General features: G+C 60.4%; 1 protein-coding gene across 4 annotated transcripts in view; it reads left to right on the top strand.

The window, feature by feature from the left end:
* Positions 1-1,014: 1,014 nt before the first annotated feature.
* SEMA3F (semaphorin 3F) overlaps positions 1,015-25,685 on the top strand; it is a 30,102-nt gene continuing 5,431 nt past the window's right edge. The window contains exons 1-12 of one of the 4 annotated variants that reach the window (XM_082702847.1): positions 1,017-1,581; positions 5,463-5,622; positions 19,700-19,860; positions 19,965-20,027; positions 20,124-20,243; positions 20,880-20,972; positions 22,532-22,625; positions 24,008-24,127; positions 24,347-24,486; positions 24,627-24,741; positions 24,904-24,973; positions 25,139-25,283. In XM_082702847.1, the coding sequence (XP_082558973.1) occupies positions 5,511-5,622; positions 19,700-19,860; positions 19,965-20,027; positions 20,124-20,243; positions 20,880-20,972; positions 22,532-22,625; positions 24,008-24,127; positions 24,347-24,486; positions 24,627-24,741; positions 24,904-24,973; positions 25,139-25,283 (1,233 nt within the window). In that variant the 5' untranslated portion in view covers positions 1,017-1,581; positions 5,463-5,510. Of the gene's footprint in view, positions 1,582-1,864; positions 1,970-5,462; positions 5,623-19,699; positions 19,861-19,964; positions 20,028-20,123; positions 20,244-20,879; positions 20,973-22,531; positions 22,626-24,007; positions 24,128-24,346; positions 24,487-24,626; positions 24,974-25,138; positions 25,284-25,685 lie in introns of those variants that run through there. The other 3 variants (XM_082702845.1, XM_082702848.1, XM_082702846.1) reach the window with 3 other exon arrangements.

Genomic DNA, 25,685 nt, shown 5'->3' with positions numbered 1-25,685 from the left:
GTGGAGGGGAAGGCAGAGAAAGAGGAAAGAAGGGAGGAGAAGGGAGAGGACAGGAGAAGGGAGAAAGGGAGAAATAAAGATAGGAGAGAGGAGGAAGGGAGGGAATAGACAAGGGAGGAGAGGTGGAAGGAGAGGACAAAGAAGGCCCATGCCCCTTGGGACCTCAGCAAAGGGCCTGGGGCAGGGCTGAGACCGTGGTCCCGGTTGGTGAGGCCACGGCCTTGGGGTGTCAGGTCCCTTCTGGGATCAGGGGAGGCGTTTGGCTCAGTTGCTGGGCTCTGGAGTCATCATGAGGCCATTTGAAAGCAAATGTCCCTTTTAGGAGAGGAGGCCCAGCCTATCTGGCCTCTCTGGGGATATGGAACTATAAGGAGTGGATCCGTGGGGCTGCCGGTTTAAAATAGGACTGGAGGCTGGGGAATCACGGGTAGCCCTGGAGTGATTGGACAGAGCAGTCAGGCTGAGCTGCTGGGACCTGGCCTGGGCTGGAGGCAGCGAGCAGGTCCAGCGGTGCCAGCCGTCCCAGAGGCTGCACCGCCACCTGCTGAGCGGCTGGGGCAGTCCTGGGTCCTACGCTGCGGGACTCACGCGCGGGGCCCGGCGCGGCCCGCAGCAAGTGGGAAGGAGTGACACGGCAGGGGGTGCGCAGGTGAGCGCAGGCTCGTTGCTCCCCGGCGCGCCCGCCCTTCCCGCCAGGGAGTTGAGTGCCGGGGTAAACACCAGGCGCGGTGTGCGCGGTGTATCCACGGAGAGACAAAGCCAGGGCGGGGCGGGGGCGCCGCCCGCGAAGCCGGGGCGGGGGCGCGGGGTGCAGATTAGTCTCCCCCGGCTCGTGTCGCCCCACCGCCCGGAGAGCCCAGAGCCCAGCCCGCGGACAGGTGGAGCGGGGGCGGGGCGGCGGCCGGGCGGGTCCCGCCCCGGGGGTGGGGCCGGGCGGGGCGGCCGGGGCGGGGCCGCGCTATGCAAATGTCGCCCACGGGCGGCCAATTGCCGGCGCTCCCCGCGCGGCTCCGAGCGCCCCGTCCCGCCGGCGGCCGCGAGACCAGAGCGAGCGAGCGAGCGAACGGCCGCGGTCCGGCGAGCCCCGAGCGCAGCGCAGGGCCAGGGCGCGCGGTGAGGAGCGGCGCAGCCCAGCGCGGCCGCCCGGCCTCAGTCCAGCGCGGCCGCCTGGCCCCAGTCCAACAAGCAGGCGAGCACCACCGGGCCGAGCCAAGCGCAGCGCCCCGAAGCCGAGCGCGCGCCGTCGCCCGCGCCCCGCGCCGGGGAATGCGCCCTCGGCGCGCCGGCCAGGGGGCGCCCGCAGCCCACCCGGGGGGAGGCGGCCCCGAGCGCCCCTGAGCCTTCCCATGGCCCGGGCTAGGGCCCGGGGCCTCAGCTGCTGACGCGCCCAAAGCCCGCGGACCCCGTTAAACCCGGGCCGCGGCGTCGACCCCGGCTCAGGCACAGCGGCGAGAGGGCGCGGGCAGGGCCATGGCCCCGGGGGGCCGCTAGCGCCGGCCGGCCCAACCGGGAGCCGCTCTGCCGCCGCCGCCGCCGCCGCCCCCGCCGCCCGGGAGCCCAGGCCCCGCCGCCGCGGAGGAGGTGAGTGCGGCGGGAACCGGGAGGGAGCGGGCAGGCGGCCGGGCCACCCCGCGATCCCTCTGGGACCCGCGGCACTGCAACTCTGCAGAAGTGTCCGGGGCGCGGGGCTCGGAGAGGCTGGGGGCTTCCCGGGGATGCAGGGGCTGTAGGACTTGAGTGGGCGCTGTACCTGTCCAGGCTGCCCGGAATCTTATCGGTGCGACGTGGGGATGTGTGGATGAGATGTCCTGCGGGGTCACAGTGTGCAGAGCAACTTTTTCTCGTCAGATTCTGAGTGGGTGGGTGCTTGCACGCACCCCCACCCCCGCGTTCCTGGAGCGGGAGTCCGGACGACCCTTCTGGCTCAGCTCTCTCCCACTAATGACTCGGGCAGAGCTCTTCCTCTGAGGTGCGTCTGCCCTGCCTCAGTGTCCCAGAATGGTCTGCTCTAAGGGAAGCGCTATACCCGCTGCCCCCACGTGGAGGGTCCCCCAGATCAGCAAGGCAGGAGGGCCTTCAGCCCTTAGGCTTTTCTCCCAACTCTGTGCTAGCCCCATGACCCCCAGCTGCCAACTGGGTTTGCTTTTCTAACAGGGAATCTTGCTCAGCTTAGGGGCCTGGCTGTATGTGGGGTGTAGGTAAGCTGTGAGAGCCTGCAGTTAAGTCCCCCATTTGGGCAGGCTGGGGCCCCAGTGGTAAAATGGGCACCTGGTGGGCTCACCTAGAACAGGTGGGACCAGAGGGTGTCAGGGTGGCCCGGGAATGAGGCAGGCCTGGCAGGATGGGTCAGCTGGCGCTAAGGCTGAGGCCTTGGCTGCTTCAGTAACTTATAATTGTTGAGATAACTGTGTGGAGAACACCATTCCATGAGCCCCCCGGGAGGGGGGCCACCTGAAGGCACTGGTGTGTCCACCCTGGAGCTGGGCCAGGTTGGGGGTTCCTGTCCTCCTGAATTCACCCAGATTGTCTCCCAGAAGCCTCTGTCCTAGTTGCAGAGATAGGGGTCCAGGGGTTGGGAGGTTTATCCCTGTCCAGGGGATTGGATGGAGCTGGGGTCTTTTCCGAGGCTGTGCGGGAAGTGTGCCTGGACTTATGGGGTAAGGTGTGCTGCAAGGCTAGGGCACTGGGCAAGCTCACCCCTGCTTCTGACCCCCAGATTTGAAGGAGCCAGGCCCGGAAGTGCGGGGGTGTGAGGAGAGAAGGCCAACAGCCTAGCCTCAGTGACCCCCATGCTCTGGTAGACATACCTTGATGGGGAGGATGAAGCTGAGCCCAGGTGACCTTGACTGGGAAACCCTGGATCATGAAAGGGGGGTTTCAATCCCAGCTATGGGGGGGTGGCTCTGCTTCCCAGTCCATGGGGTGCTGGGGGAGGGGGAAAGCCAAGGAACCAGAAAGGATCTCTGGCCTGTGGGGGTGGGTACTGTAGGGCTGGGGTGCTGTTAATAATTTCATCTCCATGTTCCCCCGCAGCCCCTGCTCCTGCCTCCCTTCCATCCAGGCAGTTCTTAGCTCAGAGGAGCTAACCTCCCTTCTCTGAGGCAGGCTGTTCACCCCCCCAACCCCCACCCCACAAGCCTGGGAGGTCTGGATCAGGCCGGACAATTCGACCGCCTAGCCCCCTGCCCTACCCCCAGGTGCCTCTAGACCCCCTTGTCTGGCCGCCCCTTCTCTGCACCCCTTGCCAGCCCCAGCTCCTCGGTTCTTTGTTCGAACGTCTCTCCTCCGTCCCTCCCTCTCTCCTCCCTCTCTCCTCCTCCCTCCCGCCTGCCTCCCTCCCTTGCTCCCTCCCGCCAGGCTTCTTTCCTTCTTTCTCTGCTCTCCTCCTGGTGGGCTCCCAGGTGGCGGTGGCTGTTCCTTCTCTGTCCACCCACCTGGCTTGCCTTACTGGGGGCTTCTCTGGGGCTGGGGCTAAGTGGAATGCATCTAGGAGCTGGCAGAGTGGAAGCGACTGTGAAAATGTCCTCCCCTTCCTTCTCTCTGTCCCTCTATTTCTCTTCTCCCCTCTCTCTCTTCTCTTTTCCATTCCCCCATGCTTTCCAAAGAGGGGTCCTGGACTTGGCCCCAGCAGACTTGAACATCCCCCATTCAGTCCTTTAAAGGGCCAGAGCATCTTGGAAGGTCCCTGTAGGGGCCCAATGGGGCAAAGCCCTCCACCTTCCTGGCTACCTTGGAGAACTCTAAAGCTGTCCTTGGTGACCCTGACCTTGTTACCATGAAAATGGATGCAGGGAAAATGAGGTCAAGGGGGGGTTGAGTCATCCTGAGCCCCCTGATACATAGGATCAAAGGTCTCTGAGGGACCCAGACTGCAGCTTGCCTCCCCCCAAACCAGGGCAGTGTTCCCCAGCTTCCTTGAGCCCCACCCCACTAGCAGGTCAAGTTCTTGAGCAAACACATGCTTGTGAGGACGTGTGTGGGCATGCAAGTGTGGACGTGTGTATATCCACAACTGTGCGTGAGGCCTCACGGGTACACTCGAGGGTGATGGTGGCCTCGCAGCCCTCCCTCCTACCTGCCCCTCTCACCAGAGCCTGCGATTCACCCAGCACCAGCTTGGTGCCCCAGCAGCCTGGGGGAGAGGCTGGCTCTGGTTCTCTCCTTCTTCCCGCTAGCCTCCGCAGGAGGGAGCATCTGTGATGGGGGATGTTGAAGGAATGGTGAGAGGGTCTTCCCACAGAGGGCACCACCTGGGGAATGGGCCAGGAGACCTGAAGCCTCACTTCCTGTCTGAAGAGTTACCAGTGTGGTTTGCCCTGGCTGGAGAGGCTAGGGCTGGGGGGAGGGGACCTGGGTCCAGGGAGGGCCTCAGTGTCTGCTGAGTGGGGCCTGACAGATGTGGAGCCGGGCCTTGCCTCAGCCTCTGTCAGCCAGTGCTGAGGATTAGCAGCCCCTCCTGCCTCTCACCCCCACTCCAGGGTCCTAGAAATGGGCCTAGGGTCCTACCCTAGGAAATGGAAGTAGACAAGGCAGATCTGGAGGAGGGGGCTCACGTTGTCATTCTCTGTGCCCCCACCCCCAATGTATCCTGGTGGGGGGGTTGGGAATTGGCGCTGTTTTTTGCCGGGAGGGAGCAATATGTTCCGACAACTGGTGCTGGGCTGCGTTTACCCAACAGCCAGCCTGCCTGGGGAGACAATATTTGAAAAACATCGTATCGAAACTTGGACCTGCTGGGGGTTCTGCTGGGGACACTGAGGCTGCCCCAGGCCTGCTGGCTCTCCTCGCTCCCCTCTCTTTGCCCTCCAGAGGCAGAGCTAGAACTTTACCTGGCAGGAAGTCCTTCCGTACATCTGACCTGGATCCCTCCTGCTGTGATTTCAGTAAAAGTAGACCCTGCTATTCTTTGCCTCTCCTTTTCTGGCTGCCGTCTCTTCCATTTTAGGCTGTCTGTGTGTGTCTCACTTCACCTCCACTGTCTCCCATGCCCCCTACCCCAATAATCAGGGCCTGATTTCCTTATAGTGGGTGGAGAGGTTTGTTGGGAGCAGGCAGGACGGCAACCATCTCTTCCCCCATTTCTGGAGGTGGGCAAGGGAAGGAGCAGCCCATTTGGTTGGGGGTGGGCACAACAGAGAGAGCCTGCTGGGGACGGGAAGAAGCTGTAAGCTGGCCTGTTTGAGCAGGACCCTGCAAATGGAATTCGGGGTGCTGGAGGGCAGGGTAGTGTTTGAATATCCAGTGGCCCCTATTAGCTCTGGTGACCCCAGGCTGCACCCAGTTGCGCGGTCTTTGGGCCTATTGGCCACACCTTCCCAGGTTAAGGCAGGGACCAGAAAGTGTATAAGGTTTGCACACTGGCGCATTCATGGGCCCAGGCCGAGGGTGTGGGAAAGGAGAGTTGGTAGGGCCAGACTCCCCCATCTGCCTTTCATATTCAGATATTGATTCCTCCTTCCCAGGTGTCCAGACAGCCCAGCCAGCTTCTTGGGCCCTAGGCCCCTCCCACAATGCCTGTCGCTTGTCTCCTCCTCTGGGCTTCCCTACTGACTGGGGCCTGGCCAGCCACCCCCACCCAGGACCACCTCCCGGCCACGCCCCGCGTCCGGCTCTCATTCAAAGGTAAGAGACTGCCTCGCTGGTCCCCAGCATCATCTTCTGTCCACAGGACTCAGCCCGCTGCAGAGGCCACCTGAAGAGGCAGTGCAGAAAGAGATACTTCATGCAGCCACGTGGGTTGCCCTGGGTATGTGGGTGGGGAGGAGAGGGATGGCGGTAACTTGCCAGGAAAGGCTAGAGAATGGGCCATGTGGACGTTTCCGCAAAGTTTCCCGAGTCTGGGCCCCTTCTTGAGGCAGACTCTGGGGTGTCAGGCTGGGTGGCCTTGGGTCCGCAAAGTGCCTCCCTCAGTGTGAAAGATAACTGGGGAGAGATGCCTCTTCTTCCCGACTCGTGTTTGGGGAAGCCCATCCTCGCCACTGCTCTGTTTTTGGTCCTGCCCTGGGTGGTTCCTGAGGTGGAGGGTCAGGCGGTCAGGCAGAAACTGAAGCCGCAAGAAGCTGGAGCAGCAGACCTTGCTCTGCTATGGGGTGGGTCTCCAGGTGGGAGGGGGTCCCAGGAAGCCGGGAGAGTGCTGTGGGCTTCGAGGGGAGCGCGGGCCAGTTGGCGAGTTCAGGGACAGCACATGCTATGTGATGGTTCTGAGCTCCCCAACGAGCACTTTGCTTTGGGAGTCCCCTGAAGGCTCTAATGAGCAGTTGGGTTCTGGAGAGTGAGAGACAGGTCCCCCAGCTCGATCACCTTTGTACCTCACCCACTGCTGGGTGAATACACATGGCACACACTCAGGTGTCCAGATGGCTCAGTCACTAGCTCTTCCTCAAAGGTGTGTATGATTGGAAGATTGTCCCCCCGCCCCGCCTGCGGAAAGGGGATGCTGGGACCTGGGGGGCCTGGGGTCACTGCAGAGTTCTCCTCTGGCCCAAGGTCACTTTGTCTATCCGCCTGCCCTGGGCGGGGCCGACTCAGCCCTGGCTGGCCAGATTTCCGGGCACACATATTGGGGTGAAAGGCTGGGCTGACTTTTCCTTCCTCAGGTTTGGCTGAGGTCCAGCCTCCACCTCACCATGTTCCCATGTCCCCTTGTCCCCATGTCCCCAGCAGAGCTCCTCTCCTGTCCTCATCCCACCCTGTGAGTTGATGGGGGGAGTGGGGAGTGAATTTCAGACGATGTGCCTGGAAGGAGTCCAGTGTGGGGCCTGAGGAGTGGGCGGAAGTGTGATGGGTTTGGTTGTAAGAGCGCCCCTCACCCCCGGGCCTGAGAAGGGGAGAAGTTTATTCTGCTGATCACTCCACCCTTCCCCAGTGGAATTCCTCCTAGCAGATGAATAAATCTTGAAGGGGCCTGGCTCTGCTCCCACTCCCTTCCCAGCCCAGGGTGCCAGCATGGGGAGCAGAGCGTCCCCTCCCCCAACAGGGGAAGGGAATGGGGCCTTGTCTCCGCACCCCTGGGACCCTAGAATCCAGACGTCCACTCTGGGTGCTATTTTTGCCATTACCCTGGAGACCCATGAGGGCAAGCAGGCAGGATAAGACACAGGGCGGTCCTTAGTCCTCAGTATGTGCCTCTTAAACCTTCTCATACCTTCAGAGACAAAGTGCTAAGGACTTCATTCCTGTTTTCCGGAGAGAGAAACCGAGGCTCAGGCAAGGGCAGGGCCAAGGTCAGGCAGGAGGCAGAGGCGAGGCCAGAAATAGAACCCCGGTGTCCTGGCCTTGCTGACGCCCACATCAGTTGGGTCGATCCCTTCTCATTTAGCTCTGAGGCTGACACCCGCAGTGACTAAAAGCCCAGCTTGTTGGCAGCTATCCTGTGGTGCTGACGGCCATGGCAGCTCAGGGTGGGACCATGGGATGCCTGGGGCCACCCCACTCCGGGCCTCCATGCCCTTCTCTGCTCCGAATGACCTTTCCAGTTCCCTGCTGATCCTGCGGCCTAGTTGTGTGCTTGGATGTCACTTAATTTAGCAGATGCTTGAGTCCCTACTCTGCGCCAGGCCCCATGCCGAATACCAGGGAGTCTGCAGTGACCAAGATGGGGTTCTCACCGTCAGACTGGCTGAAAAGCTAATGGACACCTGGTGGGTTGGTACCACCTGGGGGCTCAGCACTGACGCTGCACCAGGTCCAGTCATCCCCCCATGCTGGGTGGTCTCAGACTCGTCCTGTATACAGAGTAAGGCTCACAGAGGAGAAGGTCTTCACCAAGCATTTGTGGAGTGAGAATGGATACCATCTATACATGATTTCACCGCCAGACCAAGGACTGGGAAAGGGGTGGGGGCTTCTACTCCCAGGTTCACGTGAGGGGCACAGAAAAGGTTGTTCTTAGAAGTTCTGGTACTTCTCTTGCTCTTTGCCTCAGCTTCTCCATCTGTGCCTTGCCTGAATATAGCAGTTGGCATGCCAAGCCCCCGGGACAGACTAGGCCCCTCTTCTCCCCTCCCCTCCCCTGAGCCTGCTGGTCAGGAGGTGCCAGTTCCAGCCTGGCTGGGCCAGACCTTGCAAGCTGGAGGTGCTGGTACAGGGGGCCACACTGTCCAGAGCACCTAAAGGAAGAAAGGCAGGAACTGGTCCAGGCTTGGACTTGCTGCCTGTGCACCTGCCTGGGCACCCCAGCCAGGCCTAGAGCCAAAAAGGTGGAAGGGAGCAGGGCCCCAGAGTTTCGCTATAGCCCAGGTCAGAGCAGGGGGAAGGCAGGGTGGAGGGGGCTCCTATGGCCCATCCTCTCAGCTTCCAGAAGCAGCACAGCCAAAGTCAGGCAGAAGTGCAGGGTCACGTGGAGAGGATTTCCAGGAAACGCGAGGTGTTCTCTGAGAGCTCATGCTTGGGACCAGAGAGCCTAGGCAGTAGGACCCTCTCCACCCATCCTGGCCTGGAATTCCCTTAACCCCAGAGTTCCTGGCCAAACCTGGGAGAAAAAGCTCCCCCACCACCACCGTCCTGAGATGACCCAAGCCAAGGGGCACCACCTCCCTGGGCAGCAGGGAGGTATGAATGCCCTGCCAGGTCTTTTGTTCAGCTTGTGGAATGTTTATTTTATCCCAGGAAGCCACCTCCACAATAAGCCGCTGCCTGCGGCCTGGGCCAGCTTCAGCCAGGACATGGGGCCAAGCTGCATTTGGTGGGGGAGAGGGGTCCTGTGATGATGCAAGCTGGCTGGGCAAGCTGGGGAAACTGAGGCAGGAGTAGGGCAATGGGGTGGAAGAGCCAGGAAGGATGAAAGAAATAACGGTAAGGGGGTGCCTGGGTGGCTCAGTCGGTTAAGTGTCTGCCTTTGGCTCAGGTCACAATCTCAGGATCCTTGGATCAAGTCCCATGTCAGTCTTCCTGCTCTGTGGGGAGACTACTTCCCCCTCTGCTTGTGCTCTCCCTTTCTCTAGCAAATAAATAAATAAAATTTTAAAAAATAAATAAATAACGGTAGGTACCCGTGATGCTAACCACGTGGTGTTCTCTCCAAGGCCTTTCCAAACCCTCTCCAAGGGTTTCTCCCTGAGTTTCCTGTGCGGCTTCCCATCACTTAGGAGCAGGATGAAGCTGGAGCCTGGCTCTTCCTGATGTCTGAGCCCATCCAGGGACTGAGAGAGCAAAGGGTGGGTTGAAGGAATCAGGCACAGGTCTCTCCCATGAGCTCGGGACAGGGTTCCAGGATCCTACAGTGCTGGCATTAGCCTTCCCACCCTCATTTCCTAAGTAGAGGGCTGAGGTCACCTGGGTGGGCTTCTCATGCTCTCTGCTTTTGGAAGCGACAGCATTGAAGTTTGACTGTTCTAAATGCATCCCTCCATCACCCCAGTCCTCCACTGCTCAGGGTCCCCTAGGAAGGTCTCTCCTTTTGGAGAAGGAAAGCTAGGGTCCAAGAGAAGAAAGGCTCCTGTGTCCAGGGTGCTCTGGGATTTGGATCTTCTCTAAATCCAGGCTTGACTGGCGTGCTCTCTGGGGAGGGACACTCGGCAGGTGGAGGTGAATGGGTGGGTAAGTGCCGGTCACTCCCTGCCCACCCAGCTCAGCCCAGCCTCCAAGCCTTGGGAGATTAAAGGCCCAGGATAGTGCCACCGCTTATATCATCCACATGTGGCATCAGAGAGCCAGAGTGGTCAGACCTTCTTGTTAGGAAGTGACGACATTGGAGGTTAGAAGAGGTCATGGCCCATTTACTTCACCCATGGGGGATCAAGAGTGGGTGAATATGGGTTGAAGTGAAGGTGCCTTTAGCCTTGATGGTGCATTGCCCCACCCCCAGGCCCACTTGTATGGTGGGGGTGGGGTAAGGACCTGCCCTTGCCCCCCCCACCAGGAGCTTGCTGGCCAACTAATCCGGGCTTGTGGGGGTTGGTGGTGGCTAGGAGATTCAGAATAAGGAGGAAGGAGAGGGAGGGTGAGGGGAAGCCCAGAAGCTTGGAGACCAGAGGTGGCACCGGGGAGCTAGGTAGAGGTGACCTGTTTCTGACAGCTGCACTGGGATTTGGAACCAGCAAACCAGAGAGGGTGGAGGGGGGGGGCAGTATTCCAGATGAGCCAGGAGGAAGAAGGTAGGAAGACCCAAAGCATGAACTTGAGCTCAGAGTCCTGCATTTGGGATCTCTGTTTTCCAGGAAATGGGAACTGCCTTATTCCTGAGAAGGGACTGGGAAGTGGCCACTTCGGGAGCTGGGAGGTCCTGGAGGTTGGCTATCCCATCAGCTGGCTAGCATTTGGCATTCAGAGAGAACGGAGCGGGTCCTATTCTTGCCAAGAACCCGTCTGAGGCCCAGCCCGAGTCAGCCAGCGCGGGGCTGGGGGCCTCCGGCTGTGGTCCTTCCAGGTCCAGCTGAGCCTCCGATGGGCCTGCCGCTAGCTGGGCCTCAGCAGCCCAGGCCCTGTCTCTGGTTCCCTGGCAGGACGCCCGCCCCTCCCTCCCTGGCTCCAGCTTCCCTTGGCACTGAGCGAGGAGCTGGTGCATGCTCAAGGAGTAAATCATGTTCCTTGGCAGCCCCCGCTGCTTCGTAATCGTAAAGAATTTAAAGAGAAACCGCCAAGATAAAAATCTCGTCCCAGCCCATAAAGGTATCTTTCACCCTGTGGCTTGGGAGGCAGCGGCCTCAGAGTGGGCTCCTGGCTGTCTGCACCTGCCTGTCTGCACCTCCAACCCTGTGACCCCTCCAGAGGGGGCGGATGCCTGGAGGGTGTCTTCAGAGCTGTGGGTACTCTGCCCCTCCTCCCCAGGAGACCTCTTGCTCCTGCCCCAGGACTTAAATTTGGGAGATTGTGAAGGTGGTGATGGTGGTGTTTGAAAGGGCTGTCCCTGAAGGCTGACCAACCTCCATTCTGCCCCTGGGAGCTGTGTGACCTCGGGCAGGTGGCTCAGCCCCTCTAGGACCTGGTCTCCATACGTGGGAACAGCAGTGGCCCAGTGGGGGCGACGTTCTGAGGGCTCAAGCCATTTTGCCAACATCCCGGCCACTGAAGATCTTGAGCAGTGTCCCTGGGACTCTCTGTGTCCCTTCTGTGTTGTCTGTCAAATGGGCATAAGGACGGAGCTGAACTCACCGTGCTGCAGGAGGGTTCACTCTGTGGTTGCAGTTCCAGCCCCAGGGAAGGAAGTCTCAGGAACTAGGAACCATCCTGGTGGGGGCAGAGGGGCGGTGGTGGCAGAGGGGCGAGGGCAGTTCCTGAGGGAAGCCCAAGGAGTCCCGCACTGCTTCACCCGTCCCTCTAGATTTCTAACCATTGGTGAAGGTGACTGTGTTTGGAAAGGACTGCAGGAGGTACCCTGAGCCCTGTGCCAGGCAGAGATAGGATGCCCTTGCCGTGGGCATCCTGTCTGGCTCCGTGGAGGAGGCTGCCTTTCAGACAGGAGAAGAGAGACCGTGGGAGGGAAGAGCAGGAACAGGGAGGCATGTGTGGCATACCACCTGCGGGGAGGGCAGAATCCTGTGGGGAGTGTTTGCACTTGCTCCTTGTGGTTTTCAAGCTCTTTGTTCCTCTTGACAGAGGCAGCATGTACACACTGTAAGAGAAATCCAGTGAGAGAGAGGCACTGGATAGGGGATGCCTTGGAGGGAGCTCCCTCCGCCTAGATGAGCTGCCCACTCTGATGGGGCCCTGTTAGCAGCCTCGGTGACCCCTCCTGGAGTGCCATCCCGGTCCGGGCAGCCTGTGCTGGGGACCCAGACGTGGGTTGGTCACTTGGGCATCTGTATCACGGGGCTGAGAGCAAGGTTTCCCAGTCTGGCCTGGTGCTGTCCTGGGAATCTGAGCCCTGTCTCAAGGGAGCCCTTGGAGTTTTGGAGAAGTAGAGAAGATTCCTGCTGCATTTTTCTTAGAAATAGCAAGAGGGCCTTTGCCAGAGGCCTGGATGCCAGAAGGCTCCGGTCTGAATCCAAAGCTCAGCTCACGTGGGTGCCAAAGCTTGGCAGGCCTGCAGCCACCCCCCACCCCCAACATACCCCAGGCTGCTGAGTGGTCTCAGGCCAGTGTCTCCAGAGCGTGGAGGCCTTCTAGGCTCCAGACCCTGACCACTGGTCCTGACCCAGCAAAGAATGGGCCTGGGTGGTGGCTGCTGTCCTAGGATTCAGGAGGCCTGTCTGCGGGGGAGGGAGGTCTCAGCTAGGCTGGCTCATGGCCTTCTCACTGGGGCTGCTGGCAAGTATGGCCCTCTGCTCCATCTCCAGGCAGGGACAGCCCCAAAGCAACAGCCCCTCCAAGGATCAGGAAGTCTTTGGGGCATGAGGCCTCAGCTCCAGACCCCCCTGCCCCCAGTCATCTTCCTTCCTTCCTTTCCTTCATCCCCCCTTGCCTCTACCCCCTCCCATCCTCACCCTGACCCCTCCTTGGCTTCCTACCCGGACATGCTCTTTCCTCTGAGGTCCCTGCGCCCAGCCAAGAGCCATGTTTCTTTCCACGTCAGGCTCAGGGCTGATGCTCTCATTTCCCTCCCTGGGCAGAGTCCGCTGCCTGTGTGGCTGCTGCTCAGCCAGCCTGACGGGCCCTGGAGGTTAGACTCTACTGTTGTCAGGGGAGCAGCTAGAACTCGGGGGGCGGGGGTTGTGGGCTCCTGCAGCACCCCAGGCAGCCTCTGCCCAGGGCTGCTGCCTGCTCCAGCAAACCCTCCTGTCCCAGCACCAGGCCCGTGTGGAGAACTCGCTGCCTTCCTAGACAGGTGACTGGCTGAGTCCTGCTTGGCCTCCAGACTCTGTCTGACCAGATCAGCCAAGGCCAACCCTGAATACACATCTGTCTGTTCGATGCCTCAGTTTCCCTGTCTGAATGTTGGGGAGGGGACTAAGACTGTCTGGGACATCCTGGGAATCTCTGTGTGAGCAATGTGAAGGCATACAGGGACCCCAGGAATCCAAGGAGGGCAGCAGAGATGGGGGCCGGTTGCTGGGCTGGGGGAGGGTCTCGACACCCACCAGCCTGTCAGTTCTGTCCTGGCCTGTCCGTCTGGTTGATTTATCGGAGTAAATGAGCCATGGAGAGTTTGTTGTCTTTTGCAGTCACGGGGAGGAGGAGGTGGTGGGGGAAGGAGTGAGGGGTTTCCGGGCTAGGTCTGGAATGTGGGAGGCGGGGTGGGTCCCCGAGGCCTGTGGAACTGGAAGCAGGATCCACTCTCCACACCTGAGAAATGGATCAGTGTGACCCTGCCCTTAGGGCCGACTGTCTTTCCACCCCCTTTACCCTTCTTGGGGTACATTCCTTGCCTGGAATGTACCCTAAGCTTCTTGCCTGGCCCAGGCCACTGCCTCCCATCCCATTCCCAGGGGCTGCCCTGCCCCTACAGGCCAGCTATCCCCCTGCACTGTGTCCGAACTGAACAAGATCTCTGAGCTTTGCCTAGCTGGTGAAGGCCCAAAGGTGTCCTCATAGACGGCAGTGCGGGCCAAGAAGGATCCACACCAGACCTCCCGGCCTCCTGAGGCACTGGGTCAGACCTAGAATGATCAGGCGCCATGGAGCCCTGGGGGGCGAACAGGGATCCCTGGAGGGACTTAGGCTGGAGAGCCCCCTACCTGCTGGGCCACAGTGGTCAAAAGCCATTGGACGTCCTTGCACAAGAGAGGTGTAGAACCGTGGGTTTCTGGCTGGCATGTGTGCCATGGTGTGGTCCTGCTGCCCCTTCCCTCCTGGTTTCTTCTGGGTCAGGATGAGCTGTGCCCCCAGCCTGTCCTTTCCTGGGCGGAGCAGGCAGGCACTGGGGCGGAACGGGCGTGGGAACAGCATGGCTGAGCCTGCCGGCCCCTAGGCCCCAGGTCTCAGCCCCCAGCCCCCAGGCCGCAGTCAGCAAAATGGGAGGGCTTTACAGTGGAGCTTTAGCCCAGCTGGGTGGCTCCAGCTCAGCTCTGGCTTGGTGTTTACTGAACAGCTGGGATGTTTACAGTAGCCCTTAAGAAGGGGCCCCTAGTTCCAGAGGATTTCCCAACTCTAGGGTCCCACTGGGGCTCTTCAGACTTCACCACTTTCCCACACCGCTTGGGACAGCACGTCAGGGAGGTAGGGACCACAGCCATCCCTACCCTCCTCAGCCCGGGCTGGACCAGTGTCACAACACCTGCCCCTCCACGCACCACCCCCCACTGTTTGTGTTCCTCTCCCCCAGGAGCCAACATTCCCAGGAAGTGGTGCTCTAGATGGTGAAATACGGTAACTGGGTCCCCAGTTCAGACTTTTAAATTAAATTCAATCAGAGCAGTTATTGAATATAAACACGCGGAGTCATTTACATGTTAATTATGTTGAATGGACTACGAGGCCATAATTAGTTGCTAATTGGGTGAGAGCGGCTGTAATTGGTTTTGTTGGCACCGACCTGGCTCACCTGCCTGGGGGGAAGGGGGGTGCATGTGGATGGCTCCTGGGGATTTTCTGGGTCTCCAATCTGGAAAGCCTGGCCCAGGGATGGGATTGGAGGGGATAGATATTGAGGGGTTTGGGGCCAAGGAACTGGAGCCTACCCCCCAGGGAGGAGGCAGCTTAAGCCTCAGGCAAAACTCTGGATCTGGTTTCTAGGGATTCCCATCTAGAACATTTCTGGGATAGAAAAGGGACTGGGAGAGCAAGCCCCTGATCATCAGTGACAGCCTCCCCTGCCCGGCTCCATGTGGGACCTGACCCTGAACAAATGGTAAATACCCAAGGGAGTCCGTGGGAGCACAAGTCAGATGTCTCCCTGGTACACCCTTGCAGATGCTGGGGCCGTGGATTGGCCTGGCCAGTGCTGGGGTCCCGGCACTGGGGTGTGAATGAGGTGGGTGCGCTGAGCGGAGTGGGGAGAAAGGTGCCTGCAGTGGCTTCAGGGGCCGCCCTGCCCCCAGCTCGGCCTCGCTGGGGCTCTCAGGGTTGTAGGGCTGTGGCCAGGGGCTGAGGCCTTCCGGCTGGCCGCTCATTAAAAGAGGATTAGGCCAGGAGCCAGGGGGCCAGCCCTGGCCCTAGGCCTTCCTCTGGGGCCCCTCACAGCTTTGGGGGCATAATAAAGGTCTGCCCCCACCACACTGAATCCATGGGGACATCCAGTAGGACTGTCTAGGCCCTGCCACTGCCACTGCCACTGCTGCCCCCTCCTTGTTCACCTCCGTTTCCTTCCTCAGAAGGGCAGGAGGACAGAACTCTGATGGAGACCCTGGCCAGCACCCCCACCTCTCACCTCCAACCTCATTGCTCTTCAGCTCAGAGATTAGGGCTGCACTGGCCTATGTGAGGTCAGAGGTCAGGGCTGGGCTGTAGGGACATGCCTGTCACCCCCCAGTACCCAAGCACAGCATGGGGAGGTGACACTGTCAGTCAGGACCTGCTGCTTTGTGCGGCTGTAACCAAGGGGGCGAGGTGCACACCTCTGCTTCAAGAACCCCTTTTGACAGCAGCCCCTGCCTCACTGGCCACAGAGCCGGTGTCCTAGAGACGGGCAGCAGGGGTCGGCAGCAGGGGTCAGGGCCGCCCACTTGGGGTCTGCAGGAGAGGGCCGCGGACACACCCCCTCAGTGAGGTCCACACCCTCTAACTCCTTTAAAGTAAGGCACCCGCTGCTTCCCCCAGGGGAGGAAACAGAGATTCCCCCCCCCCCCCCCCCCCCCCCCCCCGCCTCCCAAGACTAAACCCCTGGGCACTGAGAATGTTCCTGCCTCTGGACCTTTGCCAGGCCATTCTGGGCCAGGACCCTGAGTGTCTAATGGCCATGGGGAAGTTCTAGAGGCTGGGAACGGCTGCGGAAATGAGGTGTCTGATGCCAGAAAAGGCTCTTCCTTCCCGATGACGGGAAAAGCCTTCCCGGATATCGCCCCACCCAACGTGTGCCCCGCCTGGATGAGGGTATGGGGGTGGGGAGCCCTTCCCAGGAGGCATTACTACGCACACCATCCTCTCTCCCCAAGGTCAAAGCTTATCCAGACTTGAGTTTCAATATCCACAAAACTTTTGATTGTGCCTCAGCCCCCCTCCTTGGTACTGCCATGGAGATGGGAGTGGGGTGACACTCCTGCTGTCAGAGCTGGGCCTGGGACACATGGAACGGAGTAGAGAACAGCCCTGAGGACGTGGCCACGCCAAGCCCATGTCACCTCCCTCCACCCCTCCACAGATGCCCCCTAGGCCCAAGTCTATGCTCCTCAGTGGGGCTGGGGGCCAGGAGCATCTAGCTTTGTTGACGGGGCAGGTATCCGAGCAGGAAACCCAGGGCTACTCGGCCACTTCCTGACCTGACCCTGGCTTCTTGGAGGAATGAAGGCCTCTGGCTCCTTTGCCCTATGGCAGGGTGGGGAGGGGGTGGTGACAGGACACTAGTTTCACTCCTTGCCCCGTGACTGGAGGTGAGCACCCCTCTCCCCTGGGCTTCAGTCTTCCCTGTCTGGAGTTGGGGTACAGAGCTGTCATGGAGCCCCTTGTTTTAATTCTTTCCTACAGTCTGGCAGGAGTGAGAGGAGCACTCCAGCCATGGGTTACTAAGTCCAGAGCCCTACACTCAGGTCACTCTGGGACCCTGGAAGAGCCATCCTTCTCCACCTCAGTTTCCCTTTCTGTAAGCTGGGTTGAGGGTGGGATAGAGATAAGCTGGAGTTAGGGGAGGGCTGGGCTGAGTCAACAGCCATTACCCCCTCTGCTCTGTACCCCAGTACTAGGAAGTGATATAGCGGGAATAGGACTGAGGGCGGACGTCCTCCAAGAGATGGTGACTCCTGGGAGCCAGCTTGCAGGGGGCAGAACTGGGAATCTCATCCATTCTCCTCTCCCCACCAAGACAGAGACAGCCCATGAAGGAGGGTGAGGAGAGGTCCCAAGGCATACTCAGCTGAGTTCAGAGCAGGACCCTCACCTGCACGGATCACATTGAACTTCAGTGCTCGGAGGGCTCAGAGATGGTCTACCTAGGAAAATGAGGACAGAGTGCCCTGACTGAAGCTATGAAGCCCTCGCCAGAGCCAAACACTCCTGACCCTTGGTCCTACGCCTTTCCGACCCCACATGGCCTCATGGGGACTCCCCCTCAAAGTTTCCACAGTGACCAAAGCATCATGTCCTGTGACAACAGAGCCATTGACGCCATATCCCATGTCCACTGGCAGGGGTCCCGGGGGTCCTGAGTCATGTGTCCTGTCAGTGGAGGGGGAGTCACCTTAGGCCCTCGGCCTCCCAGTAGGCAGTCCCCCTCACCAGGACTGGCTTTGTCTGGGCTGCCTCTCGTTCAGCCCCAAAGGCCACGGGGACCTGGGTGGGAATCTTACCCCCATGCTCTTAGGCCCTGTTCCTTCCTTTCTCTGTGCCTTGATGTCCTCATCTGTAAATTGGATGTTGTGAGCTCAATGTTTTGCACATAATAGGTGCTTGATGAGTAAGTGGGAGGTCCCTCCATGACCACTTCTACCCAAGGGGTAGGGAGCAGGGAGTGCATGTTTAGGAGGTAGGATGTCCGATCAAGGCTAGTCTCCTGCTCCCATGTCCTTCTGCTGAGTGCCTCTCCCCTGCCTTTCCCACAAATGGGGAATGGAACCTGGAGTGCTGGGGCTCTGAGCTCTGGGGGGACTTGGGCTTGGGGCTTGGGCACTGGTTTCCGCAGAGGGGGAGGGTCTAGATTACAGAGGCCCAAGACTGGGCAGGGATGGAGGGTAGGGATTCTGACTGCTTGTGTCCCTGGGGCTAGATGTTTGGAGATTTCCCCTACCCCAGGTACCTATGTCTGAAGGTACCCACTTGAGCCTCTGCCTCCCTCCCCTCCATTGTCCGCCAAATGCCTCCTAACCCAGTAGGACCGGTAAGGGGACAACCCAAGGCCATGACCCCAGCTGGGGTATAAATAACCCCTGGCGGGCTGTCCGAGCCTGGGGGGGCTCCGCTGGCAGCCCCATTTCCTCTCTGGCTGCTTCCTGGCCCTGGGGGTGGGGGGAGTGTTTACTTTCCTGTTGTCACTATGGCTGGGTGGCCAGGCGGGGGACTCCAAGTGGCCCAACAACAGGTGCAGGACAGGTGCCCAGGCTGCCCTGCCCGGGACTTCAGAGGCACCGCCGGACAGGCGGGCAAAGCCGTAGCCAGGCAGGGATCGGCCCTTTGATCCCTTGGCGTCCCTGCGTCCCAGCGGTTGGCCAAGGTCATCACCTGTATTCTCTCATTGCCACATGGGGCTGGGCAGGGCAAGGCCTTTGCTTGCCTCCCAGCCCCTCAGATGTAGGCTCTGGGTCTACTGTGGGAGTCTCCTGGCTCCCAGCGCCACCCCCCTCCCAATCTTAGCACAATCCTGGAGCTCCCACCTGAAGCTGCTCTCAGGCATAGCCTCTCTAGCTCTGCTCCAGGGTCCTGAGCACACAACCAAGGTCAGGGTCAGCCAGGCCCCTCAGAGACAGCTGCCTGAGTCAAGGTCGACCTTGACTTGACTGATGGGATGGGGCCACCTGCTGGTCCTACCTTCTGGCAGCATCTAGGGCACATGATCCCAGCTGTTCTCCCTCCCCAGACCTACCTCCTGACTGCCCCACCTGGGAAATGGGAAATGGGTTCCCAACTACTGGGCAGGGAGATGAGAACTGTATAGTGGTGGCCTCATCTGATGCCACTCGGGTATGCACATGTGCAGACATGGGCCATGTGCAGACATGTGTGTGCTCTTCCATGTGCCGCCATCGCCAGCCCTGTCCCCTCCCCCCCCCCCCGTGCTGGTGAATATTCATCACCTCATTACAATCTTCCCTCTTCTGCTGAGCTGAAGACAGCTGGGGGTGGGGTGAGGAGGGGCTTGCCAAGTAGACCCCTTGGCTCTCCCCACTTCCAGAACAAACTTCCTAAGTTTTCTGGAGTCCTGTGTTTGTCATTAGCCTGTCACTGGCCAAGTTCCTTCCTGTCCTTCATCTCCAGGAAGGAGGACTTTCCCCCAGCAATCTGGGGGCAGAAGGGCCAGGGCCGCCAGACTCATGCGGAAGAGAAACTAAGGACTCCACTGGACCCTGCCCCCCCAGCCTTGGGACACTGTAGCACTAGGGGGGAGCTTTCCTGGGAAAGACTGTTCCTGACTGGTTCAAAGTGGCCTGAGAATTCCACCTTTAGCATCCCAGTGGGATCTGGGGGGAAGCCCAAGTTCTGTGGTACAGTATTGCTCCAAAGAGGGCTGTCCGGTGTCCTGGCTGACCAGTTTCAGATGAGGCATGGACCATGCTATGTGTCAGCTTCGCCCTGACTGGTGGGCAGCCGGGGTGAGGATAAAGCATCCCGGCCCTGTGCCAGCGTCTGCAGGCTGTCCTGGAGGCACCAGCACCCCCCCCCGCCCTCCTGCTCATTAACCCTTTTAGGCCCCTGTGGGAAGCAGGCCCCACCCTGAGCGTGGGAGCATTAGCCCCCACTAGAGCAAAGACTCTTTGATGCCATCACGCGCCCTGGCCCGCACCCACTGCCCTTTCATTGGGACCCAGAGACTGGCTGGGGCTGCTGATGAATCAGGGCTTTAGCTTTGGGTGTGGTCCCTTCCCTGGCCTGCCCACCTGCCCCACTTTCTCCTCCCAGCATCTCAGGGACTAAAGAGGGAGCTAAGTAGGCCCCCAGGGCCGGGTCGGTGTTGGGGCTGGAGGGGGGTGGAAGCTGGGGGTTTAAGATCATGGCGTGGTGGAGGTCCTCCCTCTGTCAAAGATGGCATGTCTCGATGGTCTCCAAGGAGCCTAACTGCTGCCCTGCCCTCCGCCCACAGAGCTTAAGGCCACAGGCACTGCCCACTTCTTCAACTTCCTGCTCAACACAACAGACTACCGGATCCTGCTCAAAGACGAGGACCACGACCGCATGTACGTGGGCAGCAAGGACTACGTACTGTCCCTGGACCTGCATGACATCAACCGTGAGCCCCTCATTGTAAGGGCCAGCCAGGTGTGGGGTTGGAGGGGTGCGGGGTGTGGGGCCCGGGGGCTGGAAGCCCTGTCCAGCAAGCCGCCCCCTCTGACCCCCGTTTCTGGCAGATCCACTGGGCAGCCTCCCCACAGCGCATTGAGGAGTGTGTGCTCTCAGGCAAGGATGGCAATGTGAGTGCTTGGGCGGAGGGGGGCGGTGAGAGGCAGGGGACCTCGGGGAGGCAGTGGGGCGGGCAGGCATCTGGGCACCTCTTTGGCTTTCCCCAGGGTGAGTGCGGGAACTTCGTCAGGCTCATCCAGCCCTGGAACCGAACGCACCTGTACGTGTGTGGGACCGGTGCCTACAACCCCATGTGCACCTATGTCAACCGCGGCCGCCGAGCCCAGGTGAGCCGCACCCGACCCAGCCCCGTGCCACCCCATCAGTAGCCACACGCCAGGGCTCTGATGGGAGGCTGAGCTTGAGCCCCAGGCCTGCCACTGCCCAGCCCAGGGACCCTGGGTGAGTGACTCCTTTCACTCCCTCACCTGGAGATGGGGCTAACAGCTGCCTTTCTCACAGGTTGTGAGGAGGCCTCAGTGAGCAGCCACTCCCAGACCTCTTAGCACTGTGCCTGTGGACCGTGCCCCTGCCGCCAACCTAGAGGGCCTGGCGGGGGCCTCAGCATCAGGAGGCTGGACACCGGGGTCCCCTTCTGCTACAGGGCTGGGAGGAGAGCTGCCCCTTCCCCAGCTCCGTCCCGCCCTGCCCGCTTCTGCCCTCTCTCATTTCCATGTGGGCATGTGTGTGAGCTGGTGTGACCTTGTAGGATGTGTGTGAGAGTGAGTGGACTTAGGGACATGTGTGTGTGGGTGCGTGCCAATCTGTGCATATGTGTGCACGTGCAAGGGCATATGTGTGCTCTGGGGGCCCGGGCGCTCATGTGTGCTCCTGGCGTGTGCACTGTGAGAGGCTGGCAGCCCGAGCCCGCTCCCCCAGCCCCGGCCACCCCCGGCTCTAACCCCTGTTCCTCGTCTTCTCAGGCTACGCCCTGGACCCAGACGCAGGTGGTGAGAGGCCGAGGCAGCAGAGCCACGGATGGTGCCCTCCGCCCGACGCCCACAGCCCCACGCCAGGTGGGACTCAGCCCTCTAGGCCCCTGCCAGGCAGCACTGCCTCTGAGCTGAACTACCCCTGGACCTGACCTGCCAGCCAGGAGCCCCCACCCCATGCGAGCCTTCCGAGGGTCTTCCTCGACTCTGGGCCCCCCAACCCGCTCCTTCCCCACATTGCGCCCTCAGGTGCCGAAGGCATTCCCAGCTGGCTTTGGTGTCAGTCCATGAGTCCCTGTAGGCAGGAGATCATGAAGCCACCAGGTGCAAAGAGAACCTTGGACCTCAGAACACATGTGTACACAGGCATGAGCCTACAGCAACAAAAACATGTGGGCACATGTTGTGCTCTCCCACATACACCTTAGTCAGCATCCGGGGTCTGAACATGGCACATGTCTGTGGCCTGACATATTACTCTCTCCTGTCCATGCCCCAGGCCTGCACGGGTCACAGGCAGACACAGGTGTCCTGCACACCCACCGGCTGGAAACTCTGCTCCCCTGGGGCCGAAGAGGCGGAGCTGTCTGCCCTCTAGTCAGGAACTGGGACTGGGCTGGAGGAGGGCCAGAGGGGGACTTGGGGAACTGGGGCTGGGCAGGGGCGGGCAGGGGAGCCAGGGCTGCCGGTGAGTGAGAGCAAGTGGACACGTGAGCATGTGTGTCTGTGGCAGGGAGTGCAGAAATGTGGGATGGCTCAGACCGCATGTGTGCGCAGGGTGTGAGTGGCGGGTTCCGTGTGCTGATGGTGGTGTGTGCTGAGCTGTGTGTGCAGTCCCATGTGCGCAGAAAGTCATGTGTGCCGAGCGTAACTGGAAGTGGGCCTGTGTACACCTTCCCATCACCATCCTTGCCCCTTGCTGCCACCTCCTCCCTGCCTCTGCGCCCCTCTCTTTCCCCTCCCTTCTCCCCATGAGCTCATTCTGGTCCCAACGCCTTATCAGCCTTTCTGCTGGCATCCTCAGGGCTGGGCTGGGAGGCACGGAGGGCTTGGTGAATGCCGTGTAGTCTGGGCTGGACCTCTCAACTCCTGACTCATTGGGGAGACATGGGGAACTGGGGGCTCTGCTGAAGGGCAGGGGAAAGGCCATGGCCCTTTCATCTGTCCTGAGGACCCCAGGTAGGACATAAAGTCTGGGGACACAGTACCCTCAGGGCCCTTTGGCCTGATGGGACCTGGCAACAAAGGTCAGGGCCGCAGGCCCTTGGGAGTACCTCCTGCCCTGGTCAGGTTGGCAGCTCCATCTTGACCCAGGACAGGTGGCCACAGTGGCCAGCCTCTCTGACCCCAGGGGCCCTAACCAGAGTTTCCCTGACCCAGTTGGCATGGGGGGGCTTTAGCCCCTGATTCTCAGGTCTTATCTGATACCTGGGACCAGGAATCATCTCCTTGGAATGTGCATCATGACCCTTCCCCAGGAAGACCTGGCTGGACAGTTAAAACCCAAGGATATCTGGGGAGTGAGAGATATGGCTTCAGGGTGTCTCCAGCGGGCTTGCGCTTACCCTGGGGACATGATGACCCTTAACCTTCCTGGCTGCGGGACCAGCTTGGACAATGCTGAGCTCCCCTCTGCCCTGCAGGATTACATCTTCTACCTGGAGCCGGAGAGACTCGAGTCAGGGAAGGGCAAGTGTCCGTACGACCCCAAGCTGGACACAGCCTCAGCCCTCATCAGTGAGTGCCACTACCCCATCCTGGTTCTATAGCCGTAGTGGGTGGCCTCTGCCTCTGGAATAGGGAGCGTGGCACCAACACTTTCCCCATGGCAGAGACTGTGACCATGCCACCCCTGAACCCTCCCATAGGGCCATACCCAGCAGGGGGCGGGGTAAGGACCAGAGCCTGGTGTGAGCTGCAGGGAAGAGACTGGTGGTGTGAAAGTCTCTCTAGCCCCTCCGATGGGAGTACTAAGGGGGCCAGATCCTACCCTGAAACGGGCTGTGCAAAGGTCTTCCCCAGGCTGTCTGAGAAAGAAGATGAGCTTGGTCTGTACTGGGAGCCGCAGAAGGCGGGGTGTTTCCATACATGTTAGTGTGTCTGGGAGGCCGGGAGAGTCCCACAGGGGAACACAGATGGAGTCCTGACTCCCTCACCAACTAGGGGGTCAAGGTTTGTTTCTGGTCTGGCCAGGTGTCTAGGAGAGTTAGGGAAAAGTTCTCTGAGGAGGAGTCCTATCTGGTGCCTCAGGAGCAGCTGCTGCCCCTACCCCCAAGTTGGGCAACCTGGCCCTGGGCCCTGTTCTCTGCCTGTTTGCTGGCTGCTGGACCCAGTGTGCCCTCAGAGCAACTCCTGGGCACTGTGCCACCTCCAAGCCTGGGAAAGACCTCCGGGCAGGGGTTAGACGTTATCTTGTTATCTTCCCCCTCTTGCCTACCCTGATGGTGGCTCCCCGACTAGGGGTCTGATGGGGGAAAGCAGGGCCTGTCCTGGGTACGTCTAGAAGGAAGACACAGAGTGGTATGTCAGAGCCTGCATGGTTGCTAAATTTTCTTTCTTTCTTTCTTTCTTTTCAAGATTTTATTTATTTATGTGACAGAGAGAGACACAGCAAGAGAGGGAGCACGAGCAGGGGGAGTGGGAGAGGGAGAAGCAGGCTTCCTGCTGAGCAAGAAGCCCCATGCAGGGCCTGATCCCAGGACTTTGGGATCATGACCTGAGCCGAAGGCAGACGCTTAACGACTGAGCCACCCAGGCGCCCCATTATTTCACTACATTTTATTATTATCTTTGTTCTTGAGGTTATTGACATGTGTTGTATTTGTGGGGTAGAAAGACTATACGGCGGTGTGGGCGGCTCTCCCCGGCTCTCCCCAGCTCCACGTGCAGTGCCTCCGGCTTAGTAGCGTGAAGGCCGCCACCGGTGGGAGCATTTATACCACAGAAATCGGCTCCCGCAACGAATCCGAGCCGATCACTGCTAACCCCAGTCCCCAGAGGCCGTTCTTCAGCCCTGACCAGCACCCCACTGGTGCGACGGTCATGCCCTGGAGAATCTGAGGGGGGAGACAGGACCCAGCCCCCGAGGTCACGGCATTGCCCCGCCCGCCCGCCCACAGACGAAGAGCTCTATGCCGGTGTGTACATTGACTTCATGGGCACCGACGCTGCCATCTTCCGCACGCTGGGGAAGCAGACGGCCATGCGCACGGACCAGTACAACTCTCGGTGGCTGAATGGTGAGGGCGGCCCATGAGACCCCAGGATGCCCCATGTCTGCAACCCCGCAGGATCCTCAGGGGGCCCTCGTTGGGGGTCTGGCCCCTCTACAGCCTGCGGCAGGGGAGGTGGCACGTCGGGGCTAGAGTGGGGGGTGTGCCTGTACCTGGCCAGGGGTTCTGTGGGGGGAGAGAGGCCTTGTTGGAGTGCCTGCCTAGCTGACCCCTGCCCGCCTGCAGACCCCTCCTTCATCCACGCGGAGCTCATCCCCGACAGCGCGGAGCGCAACGACGACAAGCTCTACTTTTTCTTCCGCGAGCGGTCGGCCGAGGCGCCGCAGAGCCCAGCGGTGTACGCCCGCATCGGGCGCATCTGCCTGGTACGCGCCCGCAGGCCCCCTACCGCTGCCCGCCCCCCACCCCCGCGCTGCCCCTCTTCACACCCGCTGCAGGCTTTAGCAGCCCTGCTCGAGCAGGGTCTCAGTGCGAGAGCCAATCTGACCCTGCCCCCTGCCCGCAGAACGACGACGGTGGCCACTGCTGCCTGGTGAACAAGTGGAGCACGTTCCTGAAGGCTCGGCTGGTGTGCTCCGTGCCCGGGGAGGATGGCATCGAGACTCACTTTGATGAGCTCCGTGAGTACCCAGCAGGCTCGCCGGATCCTCTGGCTGCTCTGGGAGGGGTGGGGGCTGGATGGGTGGGGTCAGGGCCCCTCTGGTTGGCCACCTGGGCAGGAGCGGACAGGGTCCTGGGGCTCTTCGGGAATGCACCCTCCCAATGTCTTCCTCTCCCCCCAGAGGACGTGTTTGTGCAGCAGACCCAGGATGTGAGGAACCCCGTCATTTATGCTGTCTTTACCTCCTCGGGGTGAGGCGGGGGCTGGCGGTGGCAGCAGGGCTTGGCTGCTCTGGGGGGGCTATGACTTTCGGAGGTCCCTAGCCTGGTGGTGGCCTAGGGGCTGGGGGCAGGCTGGGGAGGGGCACTGGGCGGAGGGTCTGCCCTGCCCATGGCAGCAGCTGGCCCTGCCCACAGCTCCGTGTTCCGAGGCTCTGCCGTGTGCGTCTACTCCATGGCTGACATCCGCATGGTCTTCAATGGGCCCTTTGCCCACAAGGAGGGCCCCAACTACCAGTGGATGCCCTTCTCTGGGAAGATGCCTTACCCACGGCCCGGCACGGTGAGGGCCCCAGTCATTCCACCTTTCTTCCACCTTTCCCTTTCCTTTCTGTTTATGAGGCCTGCTCTGAGGTAGCCCCTTTGCAGATGTGGGCCCCACCATTGCAGAGTTCACAGCTAGGCAGGGGAGGTAGGCCATATACACACAAAAACCTACCATATATCCACTTTTTTTTTTTTTTTTTTAAGATTTTATTTCTTTATTTGACAGAGATCACAGGTAGGCGAGAGGCAGGCAGAGAGAAAGGGAGAAGCAGGCTCCCTGCTGAGCAGAGAGCCCAATGCAGGGCTTGATCTTAGGACCGAGGGTCATGACCTGAGCCGAAGGCAGAGACTTTAACCCACTGAGGCACCCAGGTGCCCCCCCCTTCTTTTTAAGATTTCATTTATTTATTTGACAGAG

This window comes from Mustela nivalis, assembly GCF_964662115.1.
Source record: "Mustela nivalis genome assembly, chromosome: 1".
NCBI lineage: Eukaryota > Metazoa > Chordata > Mammalia > Carnivora > Mustelidae > Mustela > Mustela nivalis.
The sequence above is the reverse complement of the archived record's forward strand: the minus strand, read 5'-3'. Positions and strand labels throughout refer to the sequence as shown.